Source organism: Conger conger, chromosome 1, assembly GCF_963514075.1.
Source record: "Conger conger chromosome 1, fConCon1.1, whole genome shotgun sequence".
NCBI classification, from domain to species: domain Eukaryota; kingdom Metazoa; phylum Chordata; class Actinopteri; order Anguilliformes; family Congridae; genus Conger; species Conger conger.
This window is the reverse complement of record NC_083760.1, coordinates 54,847,249-54,861,449: the sequence shown is the minus strand read 5'-3', so window position 1 is coordinate 54,861,449 and position 14,201 is coordinate 54,847,249. Positions and strand designations below refer to the sequence as shown.

General features: G+C 48.2%; 1 protein-coding gene across 1 annotated transcript; it reads right to left on the bottom strand.

The window, feature by feature from the left end:
• Nucleotides 1-281: 281 nt before the first annotated feature.
• On the bottom strand, nucleotides 282-12,940 carry stx17 (syntaxin 17). Its single transcript, XM_061219965.1, has 5 exons — nucleotides 12,731-12,940; nucleotides 12,515-12,636; nucleotides 12,068-12,118; nucleotides 7,996-8,082; nucleotides 282-3,332 (listed from the first exon to the last, which is right to left on the bottom strand). The coding sequence occupies exons 1-5, from the start codon at nucleotides 12,924-12,926 to the stop codon at nucleotides 3,081-3,083; spliced, it is 708 nt and encodes a 235-aa protein (XP_061075949.1). The 5' UTR covers nucleotides 12,927-12,940; the 3' UTR covers nucleotides 282-3,080.
• Between the last annotated feature and the right edge of the window lie 1,261 nt (nucleotides 12,941-14,201).

Here is a 14,201-nt window from a genome sequence, read left to right as displayed (position 1 = left end):
GTGAAACTTATCCCAGATCAGCACTCTGGTGCTTTATGAATATGGCCCCTTTTCAGACATTGCTGTTCTTTGGATATTGTTAATGTTGCTCCAGGGTATTTAGCATAGGTTTTTGCGACTTATTTGGATTTTACTTTACACTTAAACCCAGCTGATACCTTGTAAAAGCCTATAGTAAGTTCCTTTTTAGGACAACTTGGACTCTAAAGGACATTAGGACATTAAATGTATCCAATATGTACTGTATATCCAGACAGAGTAAAGGAAAATAAAGGACAGACTTTGGTAACAGTCAGCAGCTTATTTTATTGTTTGACATTTAAAAATCAAAGTAAAACACGTTGTAAAGCACATAATAGTTCCATCTTGGATCAGCCTGGGTCAGCTGTAAGGAGTCACATTCAATAACACAAATATCACTGTAATACAGCATGTTTTCCAAGAGTAAAATATGAAACACAGCTCTCCAGTGGCCCCTATAGGAACATTCAAGTACACCTTTGCTCATCAATAGATTCCTGCTCCATAACTTCATGAGTTGTGTTGACATACTGCAGACATGGGTCAATTACGTAATTGTTTTGGATTCAAATGCCTTTCTGTGTTCAATTTATCTTGCCTGGTGCAATTGAGACAAATTGAGGACCAGAAGGCAGGGTCAGCACTTTTTGAGAGCATTTCATAGGTTCCAATACACCAGACAAGCTCAGTAAAGTGTAGAAAAGTATATAAATCCAAAACAATTATGTAATTGAGCCAGGTCTGGCATGCTGTGGAACCAATTCTCTAATGCAGGGATCACCAAATCCAGCCCTGGTTTTATTTTCTCCTGGGTAATTAGCTGAGCAACTGGTGCTACTGATTGACCAGACTTGTCTTCCTTCACATCTGCCTCCCAGGTAAAGGGATGGTGGAAAACCAGCTGTTCCTGGCCCTCGATGACCATTATTTGATGATCCCTGCTCTAGTGCACCACAGGCTGGACTGTCAAATGCAAATCAAGCAGTCAACAAGCCTTGATGTTTCCTCACCGTCGAAGCTGATCAAGACACGATTAAGCGTTTAAGTGATTATATGAGCAGTCTATCCCCACAACCCAACCACCTTCAAACCTACACGAAAGCATATTGAATATGCAAGGAAAGTGCTTTAGATGTGAACATCAAAACAGCACATCGGAAAAAAGTGAAAACGGTGAAGTAAAACACAATTTGGTGACTGCTAGAACATTTTTGAGATGAAAAGCTAAATAAATCCATTTTCTTTTTCTCAAGTTGTTACACTTTGGCACAATTCAAACTAAATTGGTTTTTAGGGGGAGAGTAAACTAGGCGGCATGTAAACTAAGCAAATCTGTCTTTGTACCCGTCAGAACTGCTAAAATGATGCCTATTGCAAAACGGTCCAGAGTAAACTGCAGGCAGGCAATTGCAAGAGGCATCCACCAATATTAGTGCTGTGCTTCCAGTACACTGCACAACCATAATATACACAACTAAGACGGGATCTTTTTCACATGGAGGAAAGAAAGCCAGCTAAAATGATCAGCTGGTCTGGACATTACTAGATCTGAACCCAGCACAGGAGAGTGTTTTGTGTGGGGGGAAATCTTGGGTGTTGAAACATTGTGCCTTGACTGGACAGGGTTCACTGTCCACTGTCCCTTGGACCTTGCATTGGTGATAAGCCAAACAGACCAATGGTCATTAAAAGATATCCAGAGTCTTCAGGCAGTGTTGTTAAAGGGCAGTTGAGGTGTTCTCTGAAAAACATTTATGCGATATCCCCTCGCCACACAAATCAACTCAAACACTGGATGCTGGATTCCAGTTTTTTCCACATACAGGCCACGTCTTCCAAGAACTCACAAAGCATCACGCCTAACAATCTTCCTTTTGTCAGTGTCGTTCGTCACGCCCAACAGTCATTTCATCACTGAACCCAAGGCACTATTTGAAGTGAATGACTTCTACATACAGACTGTTGAATAGGGGGGGGGGGGGTCACAGGATTGTCATTCAGAGCAAGTTCTGAGTCACAGGTTAACAGAATACAGTGTGCACTTGTAACTCCTACAGGCTGTCCCACATTCTGAAGGCACTTTCCCCCATCGGCAGAACATCGATACGTAGTGTATATTGCTTCATCTTTGTTTGTCATTACTGTACACTTTCATTTGACATTTTTTCACAGGAACAGCGACTACAGCCGTCACTGAACTTCAAGTCTTTAGATCTCCTCATTCTCTACAGGAGGGGTTATAGCTCATCTAGGACATTGCAAGGTGCCCAGGCCAAGGAATCGCATGGCAATAGAGGCATTTTTTTTACCATAACCTTAGATACCAGGCATCACGCATGACCTAGTTTAAGTCCATTAAGATCACACACAGTCAAGGAAAGAGGGATCTGAATCCTCTTGGTTGCGGAGCTTGGATCACCAGGAGGCTACAGAAGAGAGCAATCTGACCCCTTTCCAAAATCCCTCAGGTTGCTTGATGACTTGGGCTTCCTCTTTGAGATGGCCAGTGGTGATGGGGGTTGTGGGGTGGAAGGAGCAATGGGGTTCAATACATTATTACATTAATGGCATTTGGCAGATGCCAGAGCGACGTACAATTGATTAGACTAAGCAGGAGACAATCCTCCCCTGGAGCAATGCAGGTTTAAGGGCCTTGCTCAAGGGCCCAACGGCTGTGCGGATCTTATTGTGGCTACAATCACAAGGTTGGATCAAACCACCGACCTTGTGGGTCCCAGTCATCTACCTTAGCCACTACGATACATGCCGGCCAATACAACGCAGAGTGCCCTCGTCCTTTAGAGCCTGGTACACGGTTAGTGTAAGATAAATGTTTTTACGATAGCGGTTTAAATATTTATAATCTGTTTTGACCAATACTTTCTGATCAGTACATTCTGGTTTGATGAAAAACACTCAGCCAGCCGCAGGACTGTCTTCTCAAATCTTACCACCATTCCAAAGAGTCAAATTTGGATGCTTATATAACCCAGGTCTGGTGCCCTATGTCCTGTGCCCTCTCCTCTGCTCCTCCACCTCTGCTCCTCCACCCCTCCCCCTCACTCCTCCTCTCCTCCTCCCGGTGGTGGGGTCTCCGTGGTGCTGCTGGAGAGCTGCTGTAGCTGCAGGTCCACTCTGGCGCGGCGGGTCTTCTGGATGGCGTTCCCCCCGGCGTATCCCAGCAGCCCCCCGCTGAGCGCCGCCACCACCCCGGCCACCTTGAACCCCGCCAGCAGCCCCAGGGGACCGCCCACCACCCCGCCCAAAACCGCCCCGGCCACCGGCAGCACGGCCATCTTGTACTTCACCGCCTGGGAGAGAGAGACAGGACGGGCGTGGAGGTGGAAAGAGTTGAAAAGAACAAGGGAAAATGGAAGGAAATGGAGAGGCAGAGAGATGGAGAGGGAAAAGAATCAGGAAAAAGAATAATACAAATACACATGTACACGGCAACAATGCAGTGTTCACAATACACAACTCCACTCACACAGCTAGAAACCATCCCTGTCCATACACAAAATGGCTGTTGTCACAAAAAAAACCCCAACAGGTTTCCAGGTTAAGGCACATAGTTGCATGCACACACACGACTATTCCCAAGGACACGAGCATGCCACACTAATTTCAAGTCAAAGCAGTCACCGTCATTTGATTTTGAATGGCTTAATTGGAGAGCAGGGCCAAAGCCGGTATATGACACCTGTGCGGGCTTTTTGACTGCCGACATATTGGAAACAGGCCATGATAAAAATGATCTGCTCTATCTCCCCTTTCATGTTCAGTCACATTCCCCCCTACCCCCCATGACCAATGAGAACACATGTGAGGGAACTGGGCATTTTAATCAGCGGCGTTAAAGAAACCAAAGACATCACACTTCTATGTATGTCGCGTTTCCAAGACACAAATTAATTGATATCCCCGTGAAAGGGAGGAGTGTCCTTTTAGGGGCATCGGCGGACATTAATAAGATGCTCCTCTAAACGCTCCTGGAGAATTAACAAAAAGCCCCCCCGAGAACTGGCACAAACTGATTAATGCTGAACTTTGAAATGAATACCTTAAAAAAAAAACAGCTTACGGTAGGCAGCAAATTGAATTTAAAGAAGATGGCAAACTTTAAATGACAGAGGGATGTGCTTTGCGAGCGCTACTGTAATTGCACCTGGTCAGATGGCAGATACCCTGCTCTTCAAACGCCGCTCCGAGAAGCCGCTGGCTTCTGACACTCCTCTGATCTCAGGTATCTTCAGAAGCCGACAGTGTTTTCCTTTTCCTCCCTGCCCCCCCCCCCCCCCCCCGCTCCCTTTCCCCCCGCTGCTGTTTACAGACAAATTAATTAGCACCGACCTCCCGCGGAGAGCGCGAGGTGGCGCTTTCTTCTCCGACCCCACCCAGGGGTATTTTAATTGCAGCCTCCGTTAAGGCGACGTGACCTTCCGCATTTTGATTGTCTTCACATCAAAAAATGGGTACAGCGGGGGCTGCTCCAGTGAAGGCCCGGGCAGCACCAGTGTAAAATGAGACTACGGCAGTGGTCTCCGACCCTGGTCCTGGAGAGCTACTGGGGCTGCTGGTTTTTGTTTTCACCTTAAACGCAGCACCCAGCTGAGACTCAAGTAACCTGGTGAGGTGAGTTAACAACTGCTCGAATGGATAAACTAAGTGCAGAGTAAAAATGAAAACCAGCAGACCCCGTAGCTCTCCAGGACCAGGGTTGGAGACCTCTGGACTAAGGTTTAGCCTGTGTTCCTATACCCCTAGCCACAGCTTGGGCACACTGGTCATTACCCAAAGCTTTCAGTGACCTCTCAAACCCCAGACAGGGGGGGAAGTGCAAACACTTATTTTCAGGATAAAACATGTTATATAGTTCAGTAAGAAAAATTATTATAAAAATATTTTACACCTCATAAGACCCATAATACCATTTAGTTTCCATGTGTCCTTTTGGAGTCTCCAAATGTCCTTTTTCTAAGCACACCAGCCACAACCACAATAATCTGTAATCAGTCAAAAACAGAAAATCTTTTCAGTAAGAAAAAAAAGCAACAGGAGTGGCTCTAGGAAAACAAAGGGTTACCTTTCAGAAGAGACCGTTATGCTTGTCGTCAAAAGGGCTCAAGAATAGTAACCATTTTATTTTGGGTATGTCATTTTCAATACTTAAGGCTTTAAATAACAGCTGCAACTGTGTAATGAGATGTGCTCTGTTCGGGTTTGAGTGAAAACCTACAGGATACTAAGTCTCCGGGAACAGGGTTGGGAACCACTGCTATACCCGTTCTTCAAACTCTTATCCGCCTGTGGTTTTATGACAGTACAAAGTCCCACGCAAAACAAATACAGGAGGCAGGCAGAACGGTGTTTAAGGTCTGCATGTTAATGGCTGGTTTAACCTCCAAGCTCCCGGTGGGCGATCAGCCAATCTGCATTAGCAGACACGAGGGAGAGAGGCACCCCATACATGAGCTCTTGGAAAGCCCTGTTCGTCTAACCCTTGCTCCACTGCAGCAAGCAAGTAGTTGTTCTAGAGGTGAAGCTACTGCCCCCACACCACACTGCAAGGCCTTATGGGAGGCATGGGAATGGGAATAAAGAGTAGGAGTGCTGGCCTTGGATCAGTCCAGCATTTGAGCTGATAATGGATGCGGAGTAGGAGTGCTGGCCTTGGATCAGTCTAGCATTTGAGCTGATAATGGATGTGGTGAGGATATGGAAGGGGAAACCTGATCAGAACCCTTAATGAATTAGGGCTCCACCGCAGCCTGATGCTTGTTTTACAGCTGCAAAGCCTGATGGGATATGGAGATTTTTATCTGAACAGGACACGGCTGAACCACAGAATTAAATAAGGGGAGGGGGTTAACACGATCCTGTTCAAACCTATTTGGCATTTCCGCAAATAGATGGCCGTGACAGTGCAGAAATGTGATTAACAGTCGATTTCTGCTATTTTTACTAGCAGTTTAGAGCTATTTAAGGAAGTCACTCTGAGGCACTTAAAAGCTCACAGTATGGTAATCAACAGTTTTTTTTTGTTTTTTTATGGTTCTAAAAATTGTCGAGGCTGGACCGAGAAGAGAAACTCAAGCCTACCTATCAAGCAGCTACAGCCATTGTTGTTATCGTGAATAATAAAATGGAATGGAATGAATTGAAATGTGAAATATTTTTGAGGACAGAATTCACAACACAAGGTAAAAAGTGGTGTTTCCTAAGTCAACAAACACCTCTGAGCTAACTAGCTGAGCCATTATCATGCTAATGGGGTGCTAAATGGCATTAGCTTATCTAGACAGCTAGTTCTGCCTGAACCAAACTTGCCAATACTTCAAAAAAACAATTATATTAAAATTCTCATTGTAAACTGAATGTATTAAATTTAATTGTAAGCCATAACAGCGCTCCACTCTGGCTACCAATTATAGCGGCAGCCATTATACTGTGGATAATGTGGAAAATGGGCAAAATGTCACATTAGCCAATCAGAAAAAAGGCATAAATATTTTGCCTAGTTCAGATCGGAGTTCCATTTTTGGTCTATAGTTCTGTGGACTGAACAATGCAGCCTTCCAGCTCTCCTTTGGTGATGGGTGGGTATGGTTATTGGGGTATTAGGGGAAGATTTATAAATGGGGCCCACCTTCCTGCCCTTCTAAAAGGAGAGCACTGGGACAGAATTGCAACACTACACTGCAAAAAACTAAAAATAAATCTCAACAAGTATTTTGGGACTTATACTGAGGCACATTCCAATCGCAAATTTTTCTCCTCTCTTTTCCTTGCTCAACCCATTACATGTTTCTTCTAGGAACTAGAAGTAGAAGTTAGGAACACCCAGTTAGAACTTCAGCAAGGAAAGCGTGATCCACCTCTCCCTCTCACCTCTCTACCTCCTGAGGACCTGCCACGTCTGTAACTGACGTTTGAAGGAGCAAGGACATTCCAATTTCCTAGTCTTCACTTTTTCTAGCCTCTTTTTCTAACCTCTCCCAATGGGTGGAGCTAGGGGTAGAAAAAGGAGCAAGGGTGGGAGGAAAAAAGGGATTGGAATGAGCCCTTAATCATATTTTCAAAAAACCTTTTGCTAAATAAGACAAAAATATTGCCAATGAGGTAAGTTTCAAGATTTGCCAATGGGAGGACATTTCACTTGTCAAGCAAACAAGCCAACATTTTCTACTTGAGAGGAAAAAAAGATGCTAAAACAAACATTTTTTGCAGTGTACTTCAGCAACAAATGCAGGGAGTGTCCAAGTCCCGGATGAACACAGGGAGCCTTGAAGGGCAGACTGCCTGGCAGCAGCAGGGCAGCCTGCCTTGAATTATCCCTAAAAGAGATAATTCACTTTTCCTATAAACGAGCCTACGTGCGCGAAACAACAGCGAGACTTCACGTGTCAAGCATCCGCTATGTAAACACTTCAATTACTCACGTCTAAAGCAATAAGAATCCCCAAACACACACGCACGCGTGCACAGACACACACACACACACACACACACACACACACACACACACAACCACACCACAGTCAATCTGCATTTATATGCTTTTATGTTTCACTTAGGACCGGGCCTCTGTGCTATCGAGCACGCGGCTGGAGGGCTAGCGCTTTTGGCGGCGGCTCTTTTACAGAGAATTGATGCAGCCCTTCAGCACTCACAACACTTCCCCACATTGACTCGCTGCAAGAGACCATCACAACACGCATCGATTTTTCCCTTCTGCTGCACTCTTTCCACCCCCGCCCTCCCTCCCTCCCTCTCTCCTCTTCCAGCTCTCCCTCTCCTCCCCTCCCCTCTCTCTCTCTCTCTCTCTCTCTCAGGTTCCCCCTCCCCCCTTATTTCCTTAATTGCAGCTTCCCTCCGAGTCGGGGCGGCGGATCAATTGGGGGCGAGCTCTGCGGAAGGACCCGGAGGTTTGAGCGCCATCGATCGGCCGCCCGGCGGGAGAGGCTCCTCGCTCACCTTCCCCAGGCTCCGGGACCCCGCCTCCACGTTAGCGGTCGCCGCCTCCACGTTGTCCTCGATGGTGTCGATCTGGGCCTGTTGGGACTGAGAGATGATGGGAGTTACACACTGCCGGGAGACGGCACACACACACTCACACACGCTTAACGCCCGTAGTCAGGGGCTCCGCAGGCAACTGCGATCACCAGCCTGCGCCAGGGATCCCGGTGGCAGTCTACTTAACACGCATGCCGTCTTCTTCTTAACCACTGCTTCCCGTTCCTCGGGGCTGTCTCTGACACAGCCCCTCTGTAACGCCTATCACAGTTGGCCCGGCGGGATTCACCAACCCGGACCGCCGCCATTTTGAAGGACTCCCACATTCGGGGGGGGGGGGGCTATTTTTTACAGCCATTCTGAAGGTGCGCCTGTTGACCGACGTACGGACTTGGCCGATAAGCGAGAACCGCAGGGTAAACGGCGGCGTTATCTCGCCCGGCGCGGCTCGCGTGCCGATAAAGAGGCAGGCTCCGTCTGCCGCCGGGGCGAAAGCGTTAAAGGGGAAGAGCCGGGCTCGGGGGGCAGGAAGGCCGGGGCGAGTGCACGGGAGGGCTTATGAAAAATTCAGACGGTGGCAGCTGCCTCTCGCTTTGTGCCTGGGCCGTGTCAGTGTGAGTTCACAGCGGCCCGCTCCCCTGGTCATTAGGAGCCGCTGTTAAATCTGGCTTTAAAGAACCCCCCTCCTGCTTCAGCCCCACGCCCCCCTACCAGCTCACGAGAAGGTGGGAAGGTGGTGAGGTGGGGGAGGGAGGGAGGGAGGGGTGGAGGAGGAGGAGTAAGGAGGGGTGTTCGGAACCACAAAGGCAGAAACAGGGACCAGGTACGCGGTCAGGAGGTGCACGAGCCACCCCGCCCTGCTCTGGCCTGCTTCCCCTTGACCCTCGAGGTTTGGAGGGAGGGAGGGAGGGAGGGTATTTCTCTGGCCGCACTCAGGGGGATTAGTGAGGTCAGTGTGCGGCCGCTCGGTGCCCCGCCGGGCTCGCTCTGGCTGTTCATTTAGACACGTCTTTATTGTTCCGCAATAATAACCCGTCCGTCACTCCCACCTGTGCCTTGTTATCACCGCGCCTGTCTGACGCTGAGGCATCGCAGCACTGACTGTTTACCCTGTCGGTGGGGAGAGGAGCAGGGTATTACTACCCCAGAGAACGCTCACACACACAGTGCAGGCAAACATCCTCATGGGACACACACACACACGGACACACAAACGGATACACAGACACACACACGCAAATACACATGCATATGCACAAACACAAACATGTACAATCTCTCTTTGTAACTAGCATTCTTGTTCTCAAACACAAACATATGCACACACAGGGCTATTTTTTCATTTTGTCTTTTATTTATGTTTTAGTTTCTACTCCACTTTAGTTTAATTCCAATTTAATGTGTGTTGTTTTAGTTTTTCAATGTGTTCCAGTTTTATTTTGAGTTTTTCCAACGTATTGGTTCTTAATTTTAGTTTCACTAATTTAATACTTTTGCCCTTTTATATGCCATATACTCCACCAGGCACAGAAAACAACACAAACGGTCTGATCTTGTAGTATCGCCAGCTGCACCTGTGACAGCGGCGCTGCCTCTCACATTATAAGCGCTGGTCTAGCACTCAATCAAAGAGCACACAATCAAAGGGAAAAAGTAAACGACTGAACGCACGTGGAACGAGGGAGGAGCAACGAAACGAGCCAAGGCTGACAGCAAGTGCAGTCACGCACCTGGAAGCAATCGACCCTGCTCAATACCACATGAGAAGAGCTAGCTAACGTTTGCCAACATATTGAAACTTTTTTCTGTTCGCCACAAACGTTAGCTATCAGTTTGAAAAGGTAGTGCTCGGCGAACAAAAAAAGTTGACAACAATTTGGCTGTTATAATACACTTTAATCGATGCAATATTTGTCCTTACCTTTAAAAATAAATCGCAGGCAAGAGACGAATCCGCTAACTGGCACGGGTCGCATCCGTTCGTATTAAAAAGGCGTCGGTGGTGAACTAAATGGAATGTTAATTTAACACCGTTCAACGGTAATTGTTAAAATCAGTGTTGCTGCCTTGGATGCACGTCAGCTGCCTCAGTTGGGTGAAATGGTTCTAGCTACCAATTCTCTCCAGTAACCGGTGATGCCCGGAGCTCACCGGTTACTCTCCTTGGACCGGCCAGCAAGCCCTCCCTTGTTCTGGAAGGCAATCCCGTCACCACCTTTCAGCGCTGGAAGAGAAAACCCTCACCCCCTCTGACCAACACCATCGACCCCACACAAAACCCCTACACGGCCCCAAGGAGCACGTCCACTCCCCTCCCCTCAGTCAAGCCCTCTCCATAAATGCCCTTCTGGAGTTTTCTGCATAAATACCCTCCTGGCTATTTTTGTTCCGCTACACAACATAATCACGTTCAACAGAAAAAGGGTCATTTTATTTGTGTTCATTCATACCTTCTCAACCTGATGAAAATCGAAAAAATAATCGTGCCAATTTTTATTTTGTTGTAGTTAGTTTTGGAACGGCACAGTATAGTTTGTTAATTTCACTTTTTTCCACAATCTCTAATTTGTTTTTATTTCAGTTTACGAAAATTCATTTTATTTTGTTAACCAAGGTTACCTTGACACACACACATGACCACCTTTCTTGCTCTGAAACGAAGACACACACACACCTCTGTCCTTACATTTCTCATTCTCAAACAGGCACACACGGTCTCTTTGCCTCTAATTTCTCTCCACACGTGAGCATGCAATTCCCAATTCTTCTCCCGTTCTTTACCTCCCTGAACAACATCATCCTGTCTTTCACCGTCTCCCCCCAGGACATGACTGCTCACAACAGAGGGCTAATCAGTCCTGTCTTTAACCTGGCACCCGTCTCCGGGGGGACACAGCCCGGCAACCAACCTGCCCCTAAAAGAGGGCCGGAGGGACTGGGGGGTGGGGATAGGAGGGGCAGCAGTGTGTGTGTGAGGGGGAGCACATGAGCTTCCAATTACAGAGAAAGAGGAGGCCTGGATATGACTATACATCCATCCATAACACCACTGAAGGTTAGACTTACAACGTTCAGAAGTGGCTGTATACATCCATCCATAACACCACTGAAGGTTAGACTTACAACGTTCAGAAGTGGCTGTATACATCCGTCCATAATACCACTGAAGGTTAGACTTACAACGTTCAGAAGTGGCTGTATACATCCGTCCATAATACCACTGAAGGTTAGACTTACAACGTTCAGAAGTGGCTGTATACATCCATCCATAACACCACTGAAGGTTAGACTTACAACGTTCAGAAGTGGCTGTATACATCCATTCATAACACCACTGAAGGTTAGACTTACAACGTTCAGAAGTGACTGTATACATCCGTCCATAATGCCATTGGCAGTTACATTTATAGAAGTTCTTCAGGAGAAGGTATGAACCAATTTTCAAGCCAGGACCAGCCAGCGGGCCAGCCAGCCATTTTGAAGACCAGAAGTCCACACACCACAGCCATGGTGGCTGCACAGGAACCTTGTCGAGCGAAGGCAGACGTACGTCGGCCGGAAACGGGGTGCCGGCATGTTCCGGTGCGTTGCCGAGCTCAGGTGAGAAGGTTTATTAAAAGCAATGCTTTACCGAGGGCCGCCATAATGGGCGTTATCACGAGCGTCATTACCCCGGCGTCCCCATTAATCCCGGCTTGTTAGCAGCTGCGGGGCTGAGCGCCCTGTCATGTCAGCCAGGCTCCCTGCTCAATCACCCCGCGCCCTGGCAGGCAGGCAGGACTTGATGAGATTCTCCGATCGATACCGGCACCGGGGGCTCGGCCGAGACGGACTGGGATCTCTCCCCCCTCCTCCCGACGCCTTTCCCAGGCCCTTAGCGTTCCTGTCACCGGGATGCGTCCAAGTGATGGACCCCTACGCCCCCCCCCCCCACTGACCGACACCGAGCCCACCCCACCCCCCTGCTGCGGAGTGCGCTCCAGGCCCGAAGACGAGGGGCTATTACCCAGAGTTAATGGTGATCGATACTCACATGGACCAGCGCGGAGAACTCGTTCACCAGGCCGTTCAGATCCAGTAGGTCCTGGGCATGGAACCAGAGACAGAGGGGGTTAATATTGGGGGGGGGGGGGGGAGGTGGCAAGAGGGATAATCACAAACCGTCCTGCAGCACTCAAAGCAAAAAAGCAAACCCCAAATCGAACAAAGAGCTAGAACACATACATAACCCCAATATATATAATCGAGAAAACTAATGTTCGGTGTCTAACATGACCTGTCAAACGATCGCACTTTTGACCCCTGAAGGTTTAGTCGCACTTGACAGGCTCTTTCAGAGATATGCTCGTTCAAGGAAAGCTCATCGGCACATACACACACGCACACACATGCACAGACACACAAACACACACTCACACACACTTGCACACACACATACACACACAGGGGCATACCCCAAGCCCAGCAAAGGGCAGTTTACCTCCTCCAGGGTCTCCCAGGACTCTGATGCGCTCTGGTCTTGGGGGATGTCGGGTAGGGGAATGTGGGTTTGAGCCAGGAGCAGTTCCTCTCCCTCCCCGGCACTGGAGAAAGCATCCGAGTCTGAAGAAGAGATAAACTCTCCCCTTCAGTCGCCGTGGCCGCCCTCCGTGTTTAATGCCCTGGCCCTGACCTCACGGTGCGGTGTGACGGGTACCTGGTGCATGATGGGAGTGTGAGGGCCCCGGGGGGTCAGTCTGCGGGGGGTCCAGGGGTGCAGGGGCCTCCGCGTGCAGCTGCAGGAAGTCCCGGACGGCCGCTGCAGCGCGCTCTTTGATTGGCTGCACCAGCGTCTGCAGGGCGGCGACGTCCTCCCTCCGCACACGCCCACACAGCTTCTCCATCTCCCGCATGTTCGCCCGCAGCTGCTGCAGCACACCACAGGGGGGCGCATGACCGTCAGCCACACTCACTTACACTCTCACTTACACTCTCACACACTCACTTACACTCTCACTCACTTACACTCTCACACACTCACTTACACTCTCACTTACACTCTCACACACTCACTTACACTCTCACACACTCACTTACACTCTCACACACTCACTTACACTCTCACACACTCACTTACACTCTCACTCACTTACACTCTCACTTACACTCACTCACACTCTCACTTACACTCTCACACACTCACTTACACTCTCACTTACACTCTCACTCACTCACTTACACACTCACTTACACTCACTCACACTCTCACTTACACTCTCACACACTCACTTACACTCTCACTTACACTCTCACTCACTCACTTACACACTCACTTACACTCACTCACACTCTCACTTACACTCTCACACACTCACTTACACTCTCACTTACACTCTCACACACTCACTCACACTCACTCACACTCTCACTTACACTCTCACTTACACACTCACTTACACTCTCACACACTCACTTACACTCTCACTTACACTCTCACACACTCACTTACACTCTCACTTACACTCTCACACACTCACTTACACTCTCACACACTCACTTACACACTCACTTACACACTCACTCACACTCACTCACACTCTCACTTACACTCTCACTTACACACTCACTTACACTCTCACATACTCACTTACACTCTCACTTACACTCTCACACACTCACTTACACTCTCACTTACACTCTCACTTACACTCTCACACACTCACTTACACTCTCACACTCTCACTTACACTCTCACACACTCACTTACACACTCACTCACACTCTCACACACTCACTTACACACTCACTCACACTCACTCACACACTCACTTACACTCTCACTTACACTCTCACACACTCACTTACACACTCACTCACACTCACTTACACTCTCACTTACACACTCACTTACACTCTCACACACTCACTCACACACTCTCTTACACTCTCACACACTCACTCACACACTCACTCACACTCTCACTTACACACTCACTCACACTCTCACTTACACACTCACTCACACTCTCACTTACACACTCACTTACACACTCACACTCACTCACACACTCACTCACACTCACTCACACTCTCACTTACACTCTCACTTACACACTCACTTACACTCTCACACACTCACTCACACACTCTCTTACACTCTCACACTCTCACTTACACTCACTTACACT